At 54.5% G+C, this 23,833-nt stretch overlaps 1 protein-coding gene and 1 long non-coding RNA gene across 6 annotated transcripts in view; one reads left to right on the forward strand and one right to left on the reverse strand.

The window, feature by feature from the left end:
• Window positions 1-2,492, reverse strand: part of LOC145716826 (uncharacterized) — a 7,877-nt gene extending 5,385 nt beyond the window's left edge. The window contains exon 1 of the long non-coding RNA XR_014139738.1: window positions 685-2,492. This is a non-coding gene — a long non-coding RNA (uncharacterized LOC145716826). The remainder of the gene's footprint in view (window positions 1-684) is intronic.
• A 1,089-nt stretch (window positions 2,493-3,581) lies between these two features.
• On the forward strand, window positions 3,582-21,843 carry PATZ1 (POZ/BTB and AT hook containing zinc finger 1). 5 transcript variants are annotated; one of them, XM_006733492.2, is made up of 5 exons: window positions 3,582-4,866; window positions 6,266-6,329; window positions 12,636-12,807; window positions 18,741-18,878; window positions 20,346-21,843. In XM_006733492.2, the coding sequence occupies exons 1-5, from the start codon at window positions 3,596-3,598 to the stop codon at window positions 20,762-20,764; spliced, it is 2,064 nt and encodes a 687-aa protein (XP_006733555.1). In that variant the 5' UTR covers window positions 3,582-3,595; the 3' UTR covers window positions 20,765-21,843. The 5 variants fall into 5 exon arrangements, with proteins under 5 accessions (XP_006733555.1, XP_081657936.1, XP_006733557.1 ...); XM_081801810.1 differs by having other exon boundaries at window positions 20,349-21,843; XM_006733494.2 differs by having other exon boundaries at window positions 18,806-18,878; window positions 20,346-20,549.
• Window positions 21,844-23,833: the final 1,990 nt, after the last annotated feature.

Here is a 23,833-nt window from a genome sequence, read left to right on the forward strand (position 1 = left end):
GGGGCGCCTGGGTGGCTCAGTTGGTTAAGCAACTGCCTTCGGCTCAGGTCATGATCCTGGAGTCCCGGGATCGAGTCCCGCATCGGGCTCCCTGCTTGGCGAGGAGCCTGCTTCTCCCTCTAACCCTCCTCCCTCTCGGGCTCTCTGTCTCTCATTCTCTCTCTCTCAAATAAATAAATAAAATCTTTAAAAAAAAAAATCTCTACAACAGGTAAATCCATAGAGACATAATGCAGCTTGGTGGTTGACAGGGGCTGGAAGTGGGGAGGGACTGCCTAATGGATACAGAATTTTCTTTTGGAGTAAGGAAAATGTTTTGGAACTTGATAGAGGTATTGTTGTACAACATTGTGAACGTAGTATGTGCTACTGAACTACACACCTTAAAATGGTTGATTTTTGTTAGGTGAATTTCACCTCAATTACAAAAAAAAAAAAAAAGAAAAGAAAAAAAAAAGTGTGTCCTGCAAGCACACCTTGTAGCCTGAAGTTACAGAATGGAATCTTGGGTGCCTAAGAGATGAACAAAACTGAAGGATGAGTTAGAGATGAATTTGAGAGATCATCACAGCAGCCCTGCCCCCACCTCAATTATACTGCCAAGGTGACATGCAGCTGGGGCCAGAACTGAGATCTGGATCTGTCTCTGGCCACTTCTCCACGGTGGGATCCTGGGTCACTCACTCAAGCTCCCTGAGTCTCAGGCTTCCTATCTGCAGCTGATGCATCTTCTGTTATCCTCACTGCACTGTGGATGAGGGTCCTGAGAGCACTCTGTGAATCCATCTTCATTGGGTGAACCTTCTGGGATGAAGGCAATCACTGGACTGTCTTCTAAGCACCCTACAATGAGAGCCAGTTCCTGGTTCATGAGGTACTCGTATGGAAAGAGCACACTCAGGTTAACTGGTTGGATTTGTGTGGCCCTGGGCGAGTCACTCATCTTCCTGTTTCTTCAGCGGTAGAATGTATTTACATCTGTCTTAGAGAGAGGATGTGTGTATACTGTAAGCCCTCAATAATCAGATCCCTTTCCTCTTTCTTTATGGTTCTTGAACACAAATATTGCCGGTTCCTGGGATCCGCCCAAGAATCTGTGAGCTGTGGCTCAGAGAGAGGATAAGGCAACTAGCCCGAAGGCACACAACTAATTTGGGCTTAGAACATAGCTCGCCTGCCTGCAGATAAAGGGAACTTGCCCAAGCCTCCAAGTTGATGTATTCTCTTCAACAGGCGTTTGGCACCTACTACGCCCTAAGAAGGGCGGAGGTGTGTAAGGAGAGAGACCCAGCACAGAATTAAATGCTGTGTAGACGTGACCTTCGAATCCTCATCACTTCGTGAGACAGGTGCTGCTGTCCCGGGTGTATATATTAGGAAACGGACTGTTTAACAGAGGCTTCAGAGCAGCCAAGTGACACCAGAACACGCAACCAGAAAGCCGAGGTCTTGAATTCGAACTCCGGTCCCGCCACGGCACCTCGCCTGGAAGCCCCCCACTGCGTGCGTGGCTCCGTGCAGCAGGCGCGCGGCTCTGGGAATCCCAAGCGGAGTTGGAAGCCGGGGCCGTTCATTTGCATGCTAATACCCAGAATGCTTTTCCCCGCACACGGCTTCTCTTAATGGAAGCGCTCAGTTTGGAACCGTGGAAAGTTTGGAACACATACTTTGCTCCCTCTTTGCAACTGTGGGAACTTCCTTCCCGCACACGCGGTGCCTGCAGCCCCGGGCTCCGAGTGGCGGCCGCCCGCGCTTCCCCGGCACCTAACCCGCGCGCGGCAGCATCCCCACGCCCGCCGGGGACAAAGCGCCCTGGCCTGCCGGCGGGGCCCGTGGCTTGAGCGCTAGGCGACTCTCTGGGCTGCGGCTGCTGGGGATGCTCCCGGCCCCAGGAGGCTTTACGGCGCTCCCCGGACCCGCCAGTATCCCCGGTTCCCTGGGGGTTGCTGGGGTGCGCGGAGACCCCCGTTCCTGTCCATCGCCCTTGCCTCTATGTTGTCGCCTCCCTGAGCTAGCGACTTCCCGCTCCCCGAGGCACAAAGCTCAGCGTGTGGTGGTCTGGGAGAAAGGCTGGACGATGGCCTTATCTCCCCAGCTCTCCCAGGCACGCAGCCCGTTCGGTTCGGTCAGTGAGCGGGGTGCAGAAGCAGCTCCGGAGGTTCGGCCTGCCCCCAGCCAGGACCCCGGGCCCTCGCCGGGGTTGCGAGCGGGGAGGCGGTCGCAGGCGACTTCTGGGGATTTCGCGCATCAAAGTGGGGCCCGAAGGGTAACCGACGCCCGCTCGACTTACGGGTGCACACCACAGGCTGGGGGGCCCAGGTCTGCACCCCTCGGTCCCTCACCCCTCCCTCCCGTCCGCTCGCCGCCACTCTCGGCGGGGAGGGAGGGACAGTGGGAGCTGGTTTGCTGGCTTGGCGCTTCGTTTGCATTGGTCCGGGGGGGCTGAGACTGTAGCCCCCGGCCCCGCGGGCGGGGTGGGGAGGCGGGGGCCGGACGGGGGCTCAGTCTGCGCCAGCATTGGCGGAGCTGGGGAATGGGGAGGGGGGGCAGGAAGCGGGGGGAGCGGAGCTGCGGGGGGGGGTGTATAAATAGGGAAGGGGGGACGTGCATCCTCGGCTGGGTGAGGGGGGGGCGCTCGGCACAAAGAAAGTGGAAAGTTTGCAGCGCCGGGCGGCCCGGGCCAGGGATCCGGGTGCGCACGTGCAGGGCCGGGGGCGCCGGGGGCCCCCCACGCCGAGCTCGCCGTTTCTTTTTTTTTTCCCCTGCAAGCGAGAGGGGGGGGTGTTGTTGGTATCGCCCCCTCCTTCTCCTCCCCCCAGGGGTGAAAGTGCAAGAGGAAGTGCAGCCGCTGCCATCTTTCCTCCGCTCCGAACACACGGAGGCCGGGGCCGCAGCGCCGCCGCTCCGCCGCTCCGCCGCCGCCTTCGCCCGGCCCGGGGAAGGGCCCACCCTGCCGCCGCCACCGCCCGCTCGCTCCAGCGTTCGCCGTCGCCACCGCCCGCCAGGCTCCGGGACCAGGCCCGCGCTGCCGCCCCCGTGCGCGCCCCGCCGCCGCCGCCTTCGCCTTTTGTTTCCTCCGCTCCGGCGCCCCCGCCCCGGCTCGCGCTTTGCAGGGGACGCAGCGCGCGCCCCCAGCGGGCCCGGGAAAAGCAGCGGCGCGCGCGCGCACGCCTGCGCGGCAGACCCCTCCGCCTCCTCCCCGCGCGCGCGCGCCCCTTTTGGCTGCGCGCCGGCGCCGCCTGGCGGGCGGGAGGGGAGGTGGCAGGCGCGTTTGCAGGAGGGGCGCACCTCTTTGCTCGCGTACCCCCCGGAGGTAGACCTAGGAGGGGAGGCGGGCCGGCGGAGAGGAGAGAGGAGCGCTCAGTCCAGCAGGGGTGGGGGCAGCTATGTGGGAGGTGGTGCGCCCTGCGGTCTAGACAGACCGATCCGGGCAGGGGGCGTGTGCGCTCGGCGCACCTGCGAGACTACAGAGCCCCGGGCCGGCACGTGTGGGGAGTGTAGATACGTCCGCTGCGCCCCGCTTCTCGCTGCCTAGGGGAAGGGAGGGGGGGCGGGCAAGTGCCGCGGCCCGGTTTGTGGGGAGGGGGCGGCGGCCATGGAGCGGGTGAACGACGCTTCCTGCGGCCCATCGGGCTGCTACACCTACCAGGTGAGCAGGCACAGCACAGAGATGCTGCACAACCTCAACCAGCAGCGCAAAAACGGCGGGCGCTTCTGCGACGTGCTCCTGCGGGTGGGCGACGAGAGCTTCCCAGCGCACCGCGCCGTGCTGGCCGCCTGCAGCGAGTACTTTGAGTCGGTGTTCAGCGCCCAGTTGGGCGACGGCGGAGCTGCAGACGGGGGTCCCGCTGACGTGGGGGGCGCAGCGGCGGCCCCAGGCGGCGGGGCTGGGGGCAGCCGGGAACTGGAGATGCACACCATCAGCTCCAAGGTGTTCGGGGACATCCTGGACTTCGCTTACACTTCCCGCATCGTGGTTCGCCTGGAGAGCTTCCCCGAGCTCATGACGGCTGCCAAGTTCCTACTGATGAGGTCGGTCATTGAGATCTGCCAGGAAGTCATCAAACAGTCTAATGTGCAGATCCTGGTGCCCCCTGCCCGGGCAGACATCATGCTCTTTCGTCCCCCTGGGACCTCGGACTTGGGTTTCCCTTTGGACATGACCAACGGGGCAGCCTTGGCAGCCAACAGCAATGGCATCGCAGGCAGCATGCAGCCCGAGGAGGAGGCAGCCCGGGCCGCTGGTGCAGCGATTGCGAGCCAGGCCTCCCTGCCTGTGTTACCTGGGGTGGACCGCTTGCCCATGGTGGCCGGACCCCTATCCCCCCAACTGCTGACTTCCCCATTCCCCAATGTGGCATCCAGTGCCCCTCCCCTGACTGGCAAGCGAGGCCGGGGCCGCCCAAGGAAGGCCAACCTGCTGGACTCAATGTTCGGGTCCCCAGGGGGCCTGAGGGAGGCGGGCATCCTTCCATGTGGCCTGTGTGGGAAGGTGTTCACTGATGCCAACCGGCTCCGGCAGCATGAGGCCCAGCATGGTGTCACTAGCCTCCAGCTGGGCTATATCGACCTTCCTCCACCAAGGCTGGGTGAGAATGGGCTACCCATCTCTGAGGACCCCGATGGCCCCCGAAAGAGGAGCCGGACCAGGAAGCAGGTGGCATGTGAGATCTGCGGCAAGATCTTTCGTGATGTGTACCATCTTAATCGACACAAGCTTTCCCACTCGGGGGAGAAGCCCTATTCCTGCCCAGTGTGTGGGCTGCGTTTCAAGAGAAAAGATCGCATGTCCTACCATGTGCGGTCCCACGATGGGTCGGTGGGCAAGCCCTACATCTGCCAGAGCTGTGGGAAAGGCTTCTCCAGGTGAGGAATGGTGCCCTCTACCCCGTGACCTGTCCTATTCCTGGCTCGTGGGACAGTTTCTTGCTTAGATCTGGGGGTGTGGGATTTGTGGGAGTCACTTGACCCTCTAGGGCCACATCAGGTTTGGGGAGAGTATTTTAACGGCCCTGGTTTTGTGGCCAAGAGCTGCTTTCTCTTCCCACAGGGAAGTTCTGTGGCACTAGGCGTGCCCTACTGTCTGTCTTCCTTTGGGCCTTTTGGGAAGGGGCTGGATTTCTCAGGCCACAGCCACGGGGCCTCACCATTCTTCTCCCTGGGCTCCCTTTGTGTTTCCGGCACCAGGCGTGGGGCCCCCTCTGGGGGCGGGAGGCTTTTCCTCCAGCGACTTTCCCTGCATGAATGGCTGCCCAGGGAGGGACTGAAACAAGTGCATCTGGGACTCCTTACACTCCATGCCACCAGATTCCACCCCCACCCCCCCCACAGAGCATTAGCCATCCTGGATGGGCAGACTCAAGATTCGTCCCTCACACCCTCCTGGGATCGTGGGGCACAGAGTTCTGCACCCAGAGTCTCTTAGCACCAGAATCTTTGATCTGCTCTGACCTGGTGGCTCCAGAGCCTAACTGAACCCATAGATCCCCTTTATGTTTTCAGGACTGAGAGGAGTTGGGCAGGATATCTTTTTAGATTCACTTTTTAGTGAGCCTGATAGGGAACTGAGGACTTGTCTGGGAGCAGAAGGTTGTTTTGTTTTTCCTCTTAAGAGAGTATTCAGAATAAAAGGCTGGTTTTAACTTGCCTGGATACTGAGGACCTTGTGTGTATGTGAACCTACGGATGGAGAACTCCCTTGGAGGGGCCCCAACCAGGAACCAGTCTTACCGGTCAGGCAGCCCCTGCCCACCTGCTCTGGCGGGCATCTGGTTTACCAGCCCAGCTGGGGACTTACGGCTCTATCCCTTGGCCTCTGGGGACTGAATTCCATCCGGGTGGCATTCATTGGCTGCCCTGGTGGGAGAGGCTGGGGGAGGGGAATACTGAGTTTCTAAGGGGCTTTAGTCTGGACAATGAATCACACATACCCCCTCCCAGAAAGGCTGCAGTAAGGCAGTCTTGTCTCATTCTAAAGCCACCTCCTCTGGTCCTAGAAATCGGTTGAGCCTGGTGGGGGGCGGGGTGAACGGGTAGGCAAGGTCAGAGACAAACACTCACTTCCCTTCCCCCTCTAGAAAAAACCAGGGCAGAGAGGCCTGGGCCTATGGAGCTGGGTAGTGACTTTGTCTTTGTCATGCTGGGATGGGGAAGAGGGAGTCCCCTCCATCCGTGTGTGTGCAGGTACAGGTGGGGAGTCTGGCCAAGTTTGCGGCCCCATCTTTTGAGGTCTTGTTTTAAAGTCTCTCTTGGTTCTCTTTTCCAGGCCTGATCACTTGAATGGACATATCAAGCAGGTGCACACCTCTGAGCGGCCTCACAAGTGTCAGGTAGGGGTCGGGGCCAGGGCAGAGATGGGCTGAAAGACAACACTGCTGTTCTCACAGCCCGGCCACAAGCCAGCTGATGTGTGTGCTGGGCTGGCTGACTGACCACCACCGCTTTGCACACCTCCCCCTCTGTCCATCCACCCTCGTCTGCTTTCCTCCTTTGTTCTTCCCCCTGGCCCCCTCCCCCCCACCGCTGGTGTCCCCTCCTTCCTGGTTGCTGGGTCCTGATTCCCACCCTGTCTCTGTCTTTTGCTTGGCTTTTCCTCTCCTGGCATTTGCCAGCTCCTTGGATGGTGGGCCACATTGCACACATGTCGTCCTGGGGGCACCGGCTCCCCATTGGGCCTGGCTTCTGGTTCCCAGCAGTTTGCAGGAGCCACCGTGGAGAGGCAAGGGTTTGTAAAGAGCTCCTGGTGGTCCAGCTAACAACACTTCCCCTTGTCTGCCGGGCAGCCTGACCTTCTGGGTCCCCCTGAGCTTAGGGCACGAGGGGTGGCAGTGGGAACGACAGTGGAGGAGGATAAGAGTGGATGGTCTGATTCTGATTCAGGTGCACTAGCACCTGTTTAACCCACCCTGAACCATGTGTGCAAACAGCCAGGGCTTCTAAGGACTGGAGAGCAAGGTGGTTTCCTCTCCCCGTGAGCTCTTTGTGTAGCAGTAGGTTTAGGGAAGGCTGGGTAAGATTCTCACTCTTGGTTTGTCTGCTTCAGCAAGATCTGGGGGCCCTGTGTTACCCAGAAAATTGAATTTCCTCTCCTGGCCACTGAGCATTCCTGTGTGGATGGAAAACACCGGTTTCTTCTCCTTGGCTATCCCCCTTCCTATGCCAAGTTCCTGCCATCTGAGGGGGAGACAGAGTGGTGGGGTGCTTGTTACAGTCTCTGGTAGGATAACCTGCTTCTCTTATCCTGTTGGTGGCAAGGAGGGAGGGTTCAGGGAGCCCTGCAGGGAGGAATGGACGTGCTGTAGGTCAGGCAGTGAGCCCCCAGGGGCCAGGTGTGGACGGTGTTCACAGCCAGCCAGGCTAGGTGGCCTCCCCCGAGGACGACGACCCAGGGTGGGCATGCTGGGATCCGTCTGTGCCTCGCTGCCTTCTCTCTGTCTCTGATTTTCTAATCACGGAGCACATTCTGACTCTCCCAGGTAGCGTGCTGAGCAGCCTGGCAGAGTAGGAGGAGCCCAGAGGGCAGTGGGGGCGTGCCCAATGGCCTGGGGGGGTAACCTGCACTCTCTGCCCTTTTTCCAGGTGTGGGTTGGGAGCAGCAGCGGCCTGCCGCCCCTGGAATCTCTTCCTAGCGACCTGCCATCATGGGACTTTGCCCAGCCTGCTTTGTGGAGGTCGTCCCATTCGGTTCCTGACACCGCCTTTTCCCTTTCTCTAAAAAAATCATTCCCAGCCCTCGAAAACCTGGGCCCAGCACACTCCAGCAGCGCTCTCTTCTGCCCAGCCCCGCCGGGATATCTGAGGCAGGGCTGGACTGCCTCAGAAGGCAGCCGGGCCTTTACCCAGTGGCCTGTAGGCTAGCCTGGGCCTCCCCAGAGAGGGTTTTTCTGTGGAGGGGAATGGGAACGGCGGTTGCTCTGAGACCCCTGCTTTTGGGAGAGGCCAGCAAAATGGTTCCTGCCCACCATGCCCAGCTCCTTCCTGTATGATTTGGAGTCTTTCCCAGCTCAGGGACCCCAGGGGTAGTAAGGAGCTCCTTTCTGGGTCCCCCCCATGGCCTCCAGGTTTCTTTCTGGGTTCTCTTGTCTTTTTCTCCCCCTTTAACAGATGGCACCCCTGGGTATCTGTCCTTGCCTGGGTGATTTTAGGGGTTGGTGCTTTCCCAAGAACCAAGTCACGGACTTATGTGCTTCCCCTCTCCTAGCATCACCTCCTGCAAGGTGTGGGGTTTCTAGAATGGGGCTTGGCCACCCCTCCCCCCACTGTAGGGGTGAATCCCCCTCCAGAGGAGAATGGAGCAACTCCAACTGGGTCAACCCATGCTGCCCTCTTCCCTTCCCACTCAGACAGGTCCTGCTTTCATTTCTGGCTAATGAATTAGACTTCTGTGTTTTTGAGGTTTACTAGCAGGTCTACTCAGGAACTAGACTAACCAGTAGCTTTAACCAATATACGGCTTTGGGGGCTGATAAAGCAGATGTAGACCCCCCCCCCCGCCCGGATCCCAGTGATATGCCCTTTAGCCCCCGCAGCCTCCGCGGGGATAACAGGAGTGATGATAAAAGTTTTCATTCTAACATTTGAGGCTTTGTGTGTTTTGTCCTTGGTCTCTGTCATAACACTGACATCATTGTCCCTCGGTGTACGGTGTACGTAAGGAGCCCACTCCTGCCCTGCCCCGCGCCTCCAACACACAGACCTGCTGGCCCCACCTCCAGCCCCATTAGCCAGAACTCCCCTAATGATGACCCAGCAGGTGAAGACATGCTGGCTCTCATGCTCTGGGCTGGCTGGCCAGTGTGCCTGGGCTTGGTTAAACAACAGGGGCATGTTTTGCATGGTGTGTATTCTGAAAGCATCAGAGGTGAAGAGATGGCTCTTTGGGAGTTGGTTCCCTGGGCAAGAGCTGGGCGTGGGCTTATACCTCTCCACCCTTCCTGATGCCACAGATGACAAAAGGGGCCAGTTACAGAGGCTGGTGCCACAGCTTGAGTGAAAAGACCATCTGAATGTTGGGGTATGAAGCCTCAGGCTTGTCAGTGACACACAAATCTCCTCAGGGCTTGGCCTGAGTGTCCTTAACTGGCTCAGATGCCCTCAGGCGCTGCTGGCTTAATGACCACAGTGGGGCTGGGACATTTCCCCCACATGGAGTTCAGCCTGAAGCCAAGAGACTAGAGCAACTCAAGACCTCTCCCATTACTTGCAGTGGCCCCACTTCTCAGGGGCTAGTTGGGGTGGTTTGGGCTGGAGGATAGCTCACTAGAGAAAGAGTGAATTGAAGTGGGAACAAGGGAGCTGACACCCCCAAGAAGGAAGGGGCCAGCGAGGCCAATGGCAGTGGGCCTCCATGTATTGCCGTTAGACTTTTCCAGGGCTATAATAAAAAAGACTGCTTGAGACCGCACCCCCTTTCCCCCCACCTCCAGGCTGCCAGACTTCAAAGGCCACCAAAGGTTGGGTGTGTGCTAGTGTCCCTGATACCATTTGGGCCCCATTCCTGAGCTGCTCAGCCCTTGGGGAAAAAAGCTTTAGGCATTCTGTGATGGGGAGAAACTATTTGGGGAGTGAAGGGAGCATGACTGGGACTCAGTATTGAGTGGGGAAGGCCAGAGGAGACCTAAGCTCAGGGTGGCTGGGCTGGGACCTGGCAGGTGTGCTCTTGACGGCAACAGGCTGCCTGTGCACAGGGCGGAGGGCAAAGTGGCGGCCATTCCGAACATGAGGGGTGATCAGAGCATGCTATGCTGGCTCGCTCTTGTCCCATCAGGGTTGCTCTGTCTTCTCTCTGTCTCCAGGATGAGAAGTGCCTTTCTCCTGAGTGGCCCCAGTATACAGATTCTAGGTGTCCCCTTCTTTGAGATCTGCCTCTCCTTTGGCCACTCTTCTGTGTCATGTAACCAGGCTCTTTATGTTCTGTGTTGTCTAACTTCTGACAGGCCTAGACTCGGGCTTGTACGCTTTGACAATTCCCCCACAAAAAACCTTGGGGACTGCAGCCATGAAGGGTCAATTTTGGCTCAGAGAAGCCAACTCCAGCTTGGCTTTGTAATACAGTGAAAGTTTTTGTTGTGTTGTGGGTTTTTTTTTTTCCCCCAGCAGCAGATTTACATTCCTAATTATGTTTGCTCAGGCTAAAGTTAGCTTTCATTCCTTGAAAGATAATCAATGGAGGAGGGGGTAGGGGAAGTCAGCTTGGTCTGGGATTTTAATTTTGCCTAGCTAATCCCTCAAATGGATAAACCACTTGTGGATAATTGAGGTTTGGCTGTCTATTATCTTTAGGTAGCACAGTATGACAGGCAGTGCTTTAAAGGACAGACCCCAAAAGGAGGTTGGCAGGAGAAACAAGGCGTTGCTTTCACATCCCTCTAGTGGCGCCTCTCCCGGGGACTGCAGAAGATGAAATTCTGAATGTGTGCTTTCACCGCATTTTCTTACACCTGGTCCATGTTTGGCTCCTTTGAGTTCTTAGGCATAGACCACACTGCCTCTCATTGTTGGAGGGCTGGTCCTCAGGTCACTGGTTAGCATAGCTGGTGAATGACCCCCAGATAATTTGTCAGGTGCACCCCTCTCCCCCCAGGGTGTTTTTGGCAGCCTTTGCTCTGGTTTGCAGGGCCACTGGGCTGGGTGGAAGATGGAATTTTCCCCCCACTGTTGTCTGTGATTGGGTCAAGAGGTCCCTGACTGAGGAGGGGCCCACCAGTGGCCATGAGACCAAGCACCCAGGATGCTTCCTGAGTCACCTAAGTGCTCGAGAGTTTCTCTGCACAAATGCTGTCACCTCTCCCTTTCAGGGGAGTCCTGGCCACCGTGCACACTGTTAAAAAGTATCCGTACCTTTCCCACCAGAAGCTCTCCCTGCTGAGTCTGGAAATGGGAAAAGCGCAGGCTCAGGGGCTGGTTCACATCCCAGCCGGCCTGGATCCCCTCCAGGCCTCTGTCTGCCCAGCTGTGGGGTGGGGAAGGGAGGCAGACCTCAGGGAAGCCGGGAGGGTAGGGAGGGTGCTGGCCTGGCAGCGGCAAGGTTTTGACTGCTGCTTCCTCTAGTAGCTGAGTCGTGTGCTTCGGGCCAATCATTCTCCAAACTCAGCTTCCTCATTTGTCAAATGAATCAACTCAATGCATGAAATAGATAAAGACAGTATTTCATTAGCATAAGGTATGCTGTTCAGATGTGTAGCAGTCACTTAGAGACAATGACTGAGAGCAGCAGAGCCGGCCCTGATGCTCACAGACATTTGGGATTGGAGCAGGAACAGCAGAATCTTTGGCCTCCACAGTATCGCATACACTGGCTTCTTGCTTTGACCGTATACAGTAAGGAGATAAACATTTGTACGTGGTGATGGTGTTCAGACATTTACCTTGAGGTCCTGGGATCTCAGGAGGTGCTTCTGTTAAACAGAGACGGCAGGAGCAGCTCCATTCTAGTGAGTTAATGGGGTGGCGGGTCTTCTCCAATGGGTTAACATTCGCTCTGTAATGCACTTAGGGGGGAATGTTGCTTTCTCGTGGGAGTTCTAAATAGTAAACACACATAGAAAAATTAGTCAGACTTGACATGAACCTCTGAAATACCTCCATGGAACCAAAATAGTTTTGAAAGTCTCCAGGCTGAACTCCCCCAATGACTTCCCTGACATTCTATGACCTCCAAGGCTGGGGTGCCTGGGCAAGCCCCTAGATGAGGAAGGGCCATTGGAGGTCAGGGACTGAGACTGAGTCAAGGCCTCAGGGATGGGAAATGCCTGGGGACCTGGGGCTGCCTCCCAGAGTGCTGGTGCTGACCCTCAGCTCCTGGGAACTGGCTAGGAGTTGGTGCTCACACCACAGTTTTCTATGGCCACATTCTCTCGGAGGGTAATAACACAGCCTGCCTCAGAGGGCTCCTGTAAGGATGGATTGCATGAGATCAGTGCCTCTGACAGGCTTATCATGGCACCTGCCTGGCACAGAATGCATGCTCGATCGATGTGGGGTGGTATCATTCTTGTTATTGCCAGCACTTCCGCAGCTTAACATCCCACAAATGCTCTGAATCATGTGGCCTTCCTTCGCTCTGCTAATTCTCACATTAGCAGAGTTGACGCTATCGTTTTAGGGGCTGCTTTCTCAATACAAACTCACGAGAATATTATAAGGAGTATGCTTTGTCCATCCTTTCCTTTCCATTTCCCTGTGGCCAAGACTAAGGTCACTTTTTAATAAAGTGGATAAACTGAATTCTTTGTATAAAGCAAGTAGGGAAAACCCAGGATGGAGGACAGGAAGACGGATCTGTTCATATGTCAGCTTACTTCTATACATTCACTTACAGTCAGTGCAACTAAATTCAACTCTTCATGTTTAAGAACAAACAAATGCCTCATCTTTATTTTGTAAAAGAGTGTGACACTTAGTGTACCATGTTCTGGGCATGCTGTGGTGGCCATTTGGAACCAATAATCCCAACTCAGGTGTCTCAGCTTGCTTGCCTTCTGGGGAGGAAGCATGGGCCACATGTAAAGCTCTCTTTATACAGGGATTCCAGGTGTTGGCCTTGTGAAACAGTTTTTGTTTCCTGGTGTGCTTGGTGGGGAGTCAGGAGTATAATGCCAGTTTTCACCTCATCCTCTTTTCCTTTCTGCCCTCAGACCTGCAATGCTTCTTTCGCCACTCGAGACCGTCTGCGCTCCCACCTGGCCTGTCATGAAGATAAGGTGCCCTGCCAGGTGTGTGGGAAGTACTTGCGGGCAGCTTACATGGCAGATCACCTGAAGAAGCACAGTGAGGGGCCCAGCAACTTCTGCAGTATCTGTAACCGAGGTAATCTCCCTGCTATTTCCTCACTTCCAGGGGCTAGGCCTGAGCTTGTGTGGGAGGCCAGGGGTGTCTTGATCACCTTGCCTCAGACTCCACTTCTTGCACGGCTGGCCCTCCCTTCCCACTGAACAATAAACACCTTCATCACCCAGCTAGCTACACCTCTTCCTTCCCATCCTTGGGATGCTTGGAATAGGAGTTCCCAGGAGATCAGCAAATGGGAACGGAAGGAGAGAGTGCTGTTTCCAAGCCTGGGCTCATTAACACATGTGCTGTGCGGATGGCACGATTGGATACATTTCGTAGACACCACTGAACTACTGAGGTCGGTGGGAGAGTCATTAGGCCCCAAGAGGTGGGAGAAAAGGGGTCCTGCTTGAGAGCTTTTGCTGGCTGATTCACTGGCGTGTGAAATTCAACAACCAAGGAAGGAGGTTGAGTCTGGAGATGGACAAGGGGCAGAAAGTTTCTAACAAATGGTCGGAAAAGAGCCCAAACCCAGGTAGGCTGTGGTCTTGATGAGACAGGAAAGTGGAAGGTGCTCTGCGCAGGACAGCGTGCTTGAGGCTGAGGTTGGCCTAGGTAGAGTCTGGCTCTGTGGCCCCAGTGCTGTGTTGATGGAGTCAGGCCTGCCCCTGAGCTTCCGCCAGGGCTTGTTGGTGGTTGGAGGGCTAAGGTTTGTGCTGTGCAAGCACAGTGTCAGCGGAGGAGGCTTGCGCCGGATCTGTGCGGAAGGAGGTCGGGGCAGCCGTCTGTGGTGGGTGTGAAGATGCTTCTGCACGATGCGCTTGCTTTGGCCAGGTGCGGACGTTGCTGGGAAGTCTTTTCTCCTGGGACAGTCTTGTCCCAATGCCTCTGTAAGTCTTGGGTATGGCTTAGTGGATTGAGTACTGAACTGGAGTCAGGGGACCCAGGGTTTAGTCCACACCCCTCCTACCTTGCCCTACTCTGTGACCTTGAGCTCTCCCTTCCCCTTTCTAAGCCTCAGTTTCTTCATCACTTAAAAGGGGTTAAGAACACCCCACCTTGCCCACCTCACAGGGTTGTCATGATGATCCCAGAAGACAAGGTAGGTGAAAGTTCTCTGAACTCCCCACAAGGAGCTGCACACTTGGGAGGTCCCGTCCTTACACTTTGTAACCATGTTAGGAAAGACACAGCTCACTGACTCTCTGGTTTGGACCAGGCACAACACCCCTGCAGTCCTTGGCTGGAATCTTTGGGTGCCTGTGCTGTCTCCATGTGCCCTGAGGTCGCTGGTGGAAGGAGACTGCGGAGTAGCTGGGTGTTCTTGGTGCCCTGGAGCTGGGTCCCTCCCTGGGATTGCATACCTGGGGTTTGCCATGAAACCCACTGGATATGGATGTTTGTACCACCAGGAAACCTGCTGTGAAAGCGGGGAGGTGGTCATAAAAACTGCTGAAGCGTCTGTCCTATTTTCTGACACGTCAGTTGAACCCTTCCTGGCAGGAGCTTCCCCTGAGTAGTGAGCTGTGGGGTTGTGCGTGTAGGGAGTTATCAGGCTGTGGCTGACCATCCTGACTGTGGCTGCCCCAGCTCTAGAAAAAGATGGTTTCTTATCTTACTTCATCCTAACCCGGCTTCCTGACAGCACCCCCTTTCCCCCGACCAACGCCTCACAAATAACTAAACCGGCAACATGCTGTCAGCAGGTGCTTGGTCAAATTTTCAAGCCTGAGGTTCTCCATCTGAGAACTGAGGCAGGAAACCAGTGAGAGTGGAGAAGGATGTTAATGATGAAACTCAGAGCCTAGCTCAGATTGCAGAGTGGGGCAAGAACTGGACGGGAGACCCAGCCAGGGCCACAGCCCCTGTGGGCCCAGCTCAGGAGGAAAGAAGAGCTGAGAGCAGCAGGGAACAGCAGGGAAAGTCGACCCAGTTCGGAGACAGCTGATGTGGCAAAGCCAACTACTGTTGTACGTCATGACTTGGGCTGCAGCCACAGGCCCTGTGACTGGGCTTGGGGAGCCAGAAGAGTTAAACCAGAGCCCATCTTTTCTCAGTAAAGCCAAGCCTAGATCTGGATCATAGGCTGAACACCTCTGGGTCCCAGAGTCAGAATGGGAAGTCCCATTCCTCCAAGAAGTCAAAAGAGGGCTCTGGTCCAGCCCTCCCTAGGCATACAAAGGGAAGAGCAAACAATTTTGGTCTTTATCAGAAGAGAAGGAACAGGATTCTACCTCAAGACTCATTTATTTGGCAGAAATAGGAGGAGACAACTCCTGAGGGAAAAAAAGAAAAAGAAGAGGAAGGTAGTTTGTCCAGAAGAGAAGGATACCAAAGACATCAAGCCCCTGGAATCAGAATGCAGCAAACTCTGGGTCATCCTTCACTCTGCCTACCACCAAGGCTGTGATATAGGAGGAGGTGCACAAATAAAGAAATGTACTTACCGGAGCGCCTGGGTGGCTCAGTCGTTAAGCGTCTGCCTTCGGCTCAGGTCATGATCCCAGGGTCCTGGGATCGAGCCCCGCATCGGGCTCCCTGCTCGGCGGGAGGCCTGCTTCTACCTCTCCTACTCCCCCTGCTTGTGTTCCCTCTCTCACTAGGTCTCTATCTGTCAAAGAAATAAAATCTTAAAAAAAAAAAAAAAAAAGGAATGTACTTGTCTCCGTAAGGGTTCAAGCAAAGGCTGATGTCAGCTAGATGGTCAGATGGTTGAGGCTGGATCCGGTGCCCTTTGAACCTCTTCAATCCCAACAGTTCTCAAGCAGTCAACTTAACTGCTATAGATCTGCCAGTCTTTGCCATACAAACGACTCTTCCCCATGAAGCATGAGAAAGAACGGAGGCAGCCTGGCTGCTCTCACCACACACTTGAGACAGATGACCTTGTCTTTGTCCTAAAGGCATACCAGGATGTGGGGCATACCATCTGTAGAGGAAGATTATTTGCAGTGGAAGGAGTTATGATGGCTAGAAAAGGTTGTTTCCTCATTTGCGAATCCAGGAAATGAGTTGAGTTGAATGGTGGGAAGGAGAGAAGGACCTGGTAGATCACCGTGATTTTCTTCCTTACTTTTTAAATTTCTGTAGCAGGGCCTTTGTATATGCACATGTACTGGTATGAAAAAGAGGAATAGCTTATTGGAAGTCTGCCTTTGACAGAGACAACATCTGAACTCAAACATCATTGCTTAAAGGTAGAAGAAGCCTTCTCCCCGGTCAGAGGTGAGCACACAAGTTATCACCAGTGCCAGTCATGGACACAGACAGCCTGCCATACCCCTGGACTGAGCTGATACAGACCTACTTAGTGCCTCCCTCCAACACAGCTCTGTTGGGCATGACCCCATCAGGGTTTGGACAAGAAGAAGGCAGTCCCTGACCCCTGTGTGGATGTGAAACTTGCAAAAGGAGATTTGCTTCTGGAGTGTGAATTGCAGTGTACGTACCAAGCAAGAAAATGCAGTGGAGGAACAGTAGCCTTTGGTTGTAAATTCTTCATCTTTAGAGTGCGAGGGAGGGTGACTGACTTGTTGGCTGTAGTGAAGTCACATGTGTGCTCACTGTCTTCATCATTCTGGTGCCTGGATCAAGCTACCTCTTTGGTTCTTGGTTAATCAGTGGTGAATGGGCAGGTGAGTTCAGAATTCCGGCTAAACATTTCTGGCTTCAAAGATATGTTCTTTTCAGAAACTCGACTTCTGTTTTATCCCAACACTTGGCTGCTGAGTTGCTCTGTGTTTAAGTTCTGGGCTTTAAGTGGCAGCTGTGGATCCACTCCTACCACCCTGCCATGTGGTTTCGCTATAGATAGTACAGTCTGCAGCTGGGGTAAAGTCAAGTGTTCCTCAGACTGTTTTTCAGGAAAACACAGCAAATTTTCATTGAGCGTCTGCTGTATTCCCCTACTAGAGCTCTCCCCCAAGGAGTAAATATAATAATTCCTGGTGCTCCTTTCCTCCTTTCCTGTTCCCTTTAATCTCAGTGGTCCTGCCCTGGTACACCATGGAGAGGGCTTCACACCACTTCAGAGGCTCCACCGGGATTAAAAAGCAAAAGAAAATCCCTTCCAAAGTGGAGTCACAGTGTCATTGGAAAGTCCTGATATCTTATGCTGGTTGCCAGGGGCCACAGCACCAATCCCAGGGGCAGGGCTAAGGTCCTCTTTCCCTGTTAGCCTTGTCTCCTCATTCCTGACTGCAGCCTCCCTCTTAGGGATGTTTATATGGGACCCTCTTAACCCAGCCGGGTCTATAAAGTAGCTGCATCAGGAAAGAAACGAAAATTCACTCAGTCCCCCTTTCCTCCAAAACCACCAACTGCCATTGCCAGGGGAGTGTCAAATAAGCTTGCCACAGGTTAGCTCCTGTCTACTAGCGGCTTCCATTCTAACCTACCAATATGGCAGAGAAACACAGAAGTGTAAATGGTGATAACAAACCTACTGCCGAAATCCAAGGGATGGTTCCAGGGCCAGGGCCCACTGAAGAGTCTGCTCAGTGCTTGAGGACCACATGGTGGCACAGGGTCCTGAGGTTGGAGGCCAGGCTCTGCCATCTAGTAACCCCACATGTGACTGCAAGTTACTTAACCTCACCAACCCTCTTTGTTTCTTCATCTACGAAACAGGTATACTCATAATTCCCAGCTCATAGGGTGGCTGGGGGAATTCTACAGAAGAATGCATGCAGCGTGCTGGGCCTTGGCACACCATTATCACTTGCTAAAAGTGAACCTTTATTACTGTTCCAGCAGCATTTGAAAGACCATGCCAAATCAGATTTTTTAAAAACAAGTCTTGTACAGACATTACACAGTACTCCGCAGCCTCTGACCTGTTAAGCGTGGATCCCACTGTTATCCTAGGACTGTAATTTTCAAGGGGAATAAAAGCACTTGAGAATGTGTCAACCACATCTGGAGTAGATTAAAGGGCACTAGCGCTCCAAGTGGACCTTATGCTAAAACGCTTCAGATCCTGCTGAAGGCATGTTCTGATCCTTGACCATGGTAGAGTTGGATGACACAACTTCCTGCAAAACCCAAGTCAGTATCCTTTGACTGGCCTACCTGGTTTTCTGTCCTCAGACTTGTGGCTGGTGTGGAAATTGACCCAAGATCTACTCTTCCCAGCCTGAGATACCACCTGGCTCAAACTGACCAGAGCATCTGGGTTGGGCTGCTGCAGTTTCAAGATCGCTGGATTGCCCCTCCTCCAAAATAAAGACAAAGATTATCTGTTTCTTCCTTAATTGAACCTGATGGATGCTCCAAAACCAAACCAAAAAGATGACCATGAATAAGATCCGACTGAGCCTCTTTAACATAAGTTGCTATTTCTTTTGTTCCTCAAAAGGTCTGAAGAGTTATTAAATCCAGTTATTCTGAAAGTGAGAAAGTAGCAAAATAGAACATGTCCTGCTAGATAGAAGAAGGGAGACTCCCGGAGGCATTCCTTTGGGATTTCATCTTGCCTCCATCCGGTTTGTTGTGCAGTTTACCTTTACACGTTTTAAGCAGGCATTCTGTTGGCTGGAGTCCTGCGGCTGCCCTTGAGCCTCATGACTTTTCTGACGACATTTCTAGCCATGGTCTCTGCAGCTGACCTGGGGCTGTGGGACATCTTCTCCAACCGCTCACTACTGAGGCACCAAGCAAGCCTAGAGGCTTTTGGCCTCTGGTCCTGGCAGGAGCAGGATCTCAGGCCACCCTTCCAGGCCACCGGCCTCGGTTCTCCACCGCAGCCTTGCAGAGCGGGCTCTGCAGAGAAGCCGATTCGAGGACAGTGCCGCCCATCCTGAGCCAGGTGGCTCCTGTGGTTGCAACCGTTTTTGAGCCAACAAGGGGGCCCCTTCTAGGTGCAGCTGACCTGGGAATGCTAGCCAGAGCGGCCAGAGGAGAGGCGTGGGGGAAGCAGAGAGGTATCTCTGTGCTGGCCGCGGGATCTCATCTCCTTTTGTCTTGTTTAGGTTTCTCCTCTGCCTCCTACTTAAAGGTCCATGTTAAAACCCACCACGGTGTTCCCCTTCCCCAGGTCTCCAGACACCAGGAGCCCATCCCGAATGGGGGAGCAGCGTTCCACTGCGCCAGGACCTATGGCAACAAAGGCAAGCGACCCCTTGCTCTGCACTTTGCTTCTCTGCGCAGACTGTGTTGTGGGGGCGCTGGGCCGGGCGTGGGGAGGCGGGAAGGCTGCCGGCTTGCTGGCCGCCTCAAGGAGGCTCTGAGATCTGAGTGGCAGTGGCCTCCAGGACAAAAGTCACAGTGGGTATCTCACTCCAGGGCAGTGAGTGAGGCTTTAGGGCACTGCCAAGATCCAGCCCCCGCCTCCTCTTCCCCAGCCCTCCTCCCTTGCTCCTGGCCAGCCCCCACTGTCTGGAGCCCTGCAGGGATGCCCCGGGCCCAAGGCTGGAAGAGGAGCCCTGCATGATGAGTCACTCTGGGCCTGTCCATTGCCTGTGGCCCTTTAAGGATGGTGTGGAGCTGTGGCTGAATGCTTTCTTTTCCTTCCACCCTGTGGGCAAGGGGAAGCCAAGGGCTGGCTTCCCCCTCTATAGGGGTGACTGGTTGCTGTGAGCGGTCCTTTCTGGAGGGCCTCTGGCTGCATTTGTGAGATGCATGGCGATAAATGAGCTACTTGACTGCCTCTGACTTGGAGTTGGTCTGCAGAGAGCTCCCTAGGCCCCACCTTCACTTGTTGATTCAGGGTGTTCTGTGGTATTTCACGTTGTTGCCTTGGGGATGATGCCAGGGGCTTGGCAGATGGCAGAGATGGCATGCTCCACGCTCCCATCACAGACCTCCCTTCCCGGCATGGCTCTTTGAACCCAGGCAGGAAGCTGCTGATTGGTGGAGGACTGCAGTGTGGGCAGGGCAAGGCAGAGCAATGAGGATTGCCTCAAGGCCCAGCTTGTCCTGAGCCCTGTGTGGGGACAGTCAGCTGACTGAGTTGTTCCAAGTTGCTTTTTAATCTCTATGCTTTGGCCACTTGGCCCTGGATAGGTTTTGGCAGAAGGAAGGCGGTAAGGGCAGGGCTTGTGTTGGCAGCATTGGGCAAAGGATTGGCTTCTGTCTCAGCCATCAGTGGGGTCTGCTGGGTTGAGGACCTCTCGGCTCTGGTTCTGCCTTGCTAGGGTGCAGCTAGTCTGGTGTGGAGGTGAGGCCATTGATATACCTGCTCAGCATCATCAGAACAGCCGTCTTACCCCCAGGGGCAGCCAACAGAGCGCCTAGGAGCTGGGGGTCTCTGAGTTGTTCTGGGTGGAAGCAGTGGAGGTCCCCTCTCCATACCCTCTTCCTCGAAGCAGGCTGAGATGGTGGTGAGCCATACACGTGCACCTGCATGAAGAGTCCGCGGCGAGGGAGGCTGGCAGCCCCAGGGCCCTGCTGTCTCACCCCCATAGGCACACCAGGCTCCCAGACCGACCAGCTGAACCTCCGGGGGTTCTGCCAGGGCGGTGGCTGGCCATCCGCTGCCCTCCACAGGCCTGTGAGCTGGCCCTTCCCGACTCCTCCAGGAGGGGGCATCTCCAAAGCCTGGCCTCATCTGTCCTGTGTGTTTTGTTTTTTCCTAGAAGGCCAGAAATGCTCACATCAGGATCCGATTGAGAGCTCCGACTCCTATGGTGACCTCTCGGACGCCAGTGACCTGAAGACGCCCGAGAAGCAGAGCGCCAACGGCTCCTTCTCCTGCGACATGGCAGGCCCCAAAAACAAAATGGAGTCTGATGGGGAGAAGAAGTACCCCTGCCCTGAATGCGGGAGCTTCTTCCGCTCTAAGTCCTACTTGAACAAACACATCCAGAAGGTGCATGTCCGGGCCCTCGGGGGCCCCCTGGGGGACCTGGGTCCTGCCCTTGGCTCACCTTTCTCTCCCCAGCAGAACATGTCTCTCCTCGAGTCCTTTGGGTTTCAGATTGTTCAGTCAGCGTTTGCATCATCTTTAGTAGATCCTGAGGTTGACCAGCAACCCATGGGGCCTGAGGGGAAGTGAGGCAGTTGCGGTGTCCCCACGGAAATGGCCACCGGGGACTGCTGAGAAATGCTGTGAATGCGGAGGAAAGTAATGTCTTTGGGTTCTGTAGCTGAGAGATTTTTATTCGTTTTTAACTCCCCCTTCCCCCCACCCTATCACCCCACCCACCCCTACTCCACCACCCATCCCCTCAGTGGTCTTTAGAAATAGATTCTCATCTGATACTCTGCAGGAATATCTGCGAGACCTGGTATGGGATAAGGGGAGAAAACACTACATAGGCCTCCAAGGCAACACCAGTCCCGGTTTCTTTAATGGGCGGAAGCTGGAATTCCTGGTGCTCAGTTCTTAGTGACCCCAATCCCAAACCCACACCTGATGGCATTCTGGGACCTCAGTGATTTGGGTCCCCTCCCCCTTCTCATATCCTTCGAGAGAAACCACATTAGGGTCTCCACACACTTACACAATGCTGATGCCCAACTGTTTTCAAGGAAGCTGGAAACCTACAGCATCCCATGGACCATGGGGTGAGTGCCCTCTGAGAGCCCCTGAGCTTGACCCTTGACCTGGAGGGCCCCAGACCTTTCTGAGCCCTACCTGGAGGCTGGCATTTTGCTACTAGGACAAGCTCAGCTATTGAGGACACCCCCACCCCAAATTGCAGTTCTTATGTGATTTTAACCATTCAACTTGCTGTTGGGTTTTAATTCTCTAATTATTATTATTATTGTTATTATTTTTTAGGAGCAGTTGTAGTGAATTGCTACTGAAAGCTATCCCAGGTGATACAGAGCTCTTTGTAAACCGCAGTCACACATTAGGGTTAGTATTAAACTTTGTTTAGATGTACCATAATTAACTTGGCTAGTTGATTGTTTGAAGTCTATGGAAGAAATAGTTTTATGCAAAATTTTAAAAATGCCAGTCTGGTCAGGGAGGTGTAGGGGGTTTCAGTGTTGTTGGTAGCCAGGAAGGCAGGAGAGCTGGTAGGTGGGGACACTGTGTGCCTCGGCTGTGTCACGTGAGCAGGCCCAGGTTGACCTGGTGATGTGAACTGATCTGATCAGACTGTATTAAAAACGTTAGTACATTAATCTACCTGCTCCCCTGAGTCCGGTTTTTCAGCCATAGGTGGGGGGCCCTTTAGGACCCAGAGGGTGGGCACCTGGGGTGGGGGGTGGGATCCCAGGAGACTTCTCTTCCTCCTCATTGTACCAGCTGCACTGGGACCACCCTGATAGCTGGGTGTTCCCACTGAGGAACATTCACCCATTTGTTCAACAAGTATTCACTCCTGTTGTCTTCACTGCTGTGTGCCAGCCCCAGCCTCAGACAACCCTGGTAAGCAGGACACCCTTGTGGAGCTTATTGGGAAAGAGACAGTTAACAAGTAAGCAGATTTAACCATGAGTTCAGGTAACAAGAAGGCCAGGGAAAAAAACCAGGCAAGGTGAGGACAGTGACAGAGAGAGGGTAGGTAGGGTGGTCCAGGATGGTGAGGGGCAGGGAGTGGGGCTCTGGGAGAGAAGACCTGGAGTTAGAGAGGACCCAGTGTAGCGACCAGCTAAGACCTAAGGAGGGACATGGGCAGGGAGAGAATTCTCATGGCCAAGGGGCTGGGCTCTAAGAAGCTCAGCAATATGAATCCCCCTCAACCCCCATTACCTACAGGGTTAAGTAAAAGGTTGTTGCACCCTTTGTGGTGAATGTATGAAGAGAAGGGGGAAAGAGGACAGCAAACAAGAGGTAAGAAATGAACACAAGGAAGAATTAATGGGAGCAAGAATTACAGGGAGAGGGGACTGGCCAACTTAAAGCAGTCTGGTCATCTTGAGAAACCTCAAGGAGAAGGAAACCCCTCAACTAAGCGAAACAGCATGTAACCTCCAAACAAGTAGGAAAAAAAGTGATAGAGGAGGGAAAAATAAACATAGACCAGGAGGAATAAACAAAGCATAAAATGATTTAGACCCACATTAATACCATTAATTACATTGCTCTGGTTTAAGGCAAAGACTCTGAGCTGGATTAAAAAAAAGAAAACCTCTAAGCCATCTACATGAAATCTTGGGTAAGTTGCCGGGTTCTGTGGAGTGTGTGGGATAGAGGCTCAGGCCCCTTGGTATCAGTAGCAGAGGAAAGGGTAACCCTAAACTGCTGAGGCCCTGTGAATGTGGCCTTGTGACCACCACAAGATCTGCCAGCTGATAGCACCCGTCAAGCGTTATAGCAGAGAACCTGGCCCTGAACTGGAAACATTAGTCCTGCCCCCCTCCAAGCCCCTGATCATGTCCATGGACAGGCAGGGGCCACAGTCAGGAAGCAGTATCTGTGCATGGCAGGAGGGGAACAACAAAGCAAGCAGGCTGCTTCTTACAAAGCACTACTCACCTGGAGGCCTGAGCAGCAAGAGGAGGTCCCCTGCCTGCCCCCCAACCTCGATCTCCTCTATACCTGTGCCTGTCAGGCCACAGGGAAGAAAGCTGCGCAGAACATGGGTGCATAAAAGTGGAATGACTTTGCCATGGTCAAGGGTAAAGAGCCTGAGCTCCAGCTCTACCATCTGCTGTCAACCCTGGGCAAATCTTTGAGCCTTAGTTTCCTCATCAGTACAAAAGGCATGAAGATTAAGGGAGACCATCATGAGCTAACATTTTCTGTGCCCAATTCTCAGCACAACCTGTGAAGTTGGTTCCATTACCATTCTCCTCCTGCAGATCAGCAAACAGGCTCAGAGAGGTAGAAGCACCCCTCCCACCTCTGCCCCAGGTCACATAGTGCCAGAGCCAGGGTACAAACTCAGGTCTGTCCTCTGACTCCAGAACCTTTACTCCCAAGCTCCAGTGACCGTGCCTTTACACACATGTAAATGCCCACTACCACACTTGGCACAGAGCAGGCCCTTACCCTGGCAGGCCCCCAGAACAAGGGTTTACATAGTGCAGCAGAAGAAAGCCATGGAGGAAGTCAGGGTCAGTGTCAGAAGGAGTGCCCAGAGACCCTTTGTGAGTAAGCATTCTTCATGCTTAGGTGACCCTCTGGGGTGACTTGCACCCCACTTCAAGTCACTTGCTCCAGGCAGAG

The sequence above is a fragment of the Leptonychotes weddellii genome, chromosome 13 (genome assembly GCF_054177405.1).
Source record: "Leptonychotes weddellii isolate Sample4059 chromosome 13, ASM5417740v2, whole genome shotgun sequence".
NCBI classification, from domain to species: Eukaryota; Metazoa; Chordata; class Mammalia; order Carnivora; family Phocidae; genus Leptonychotes; species Leptonychotes weddellii.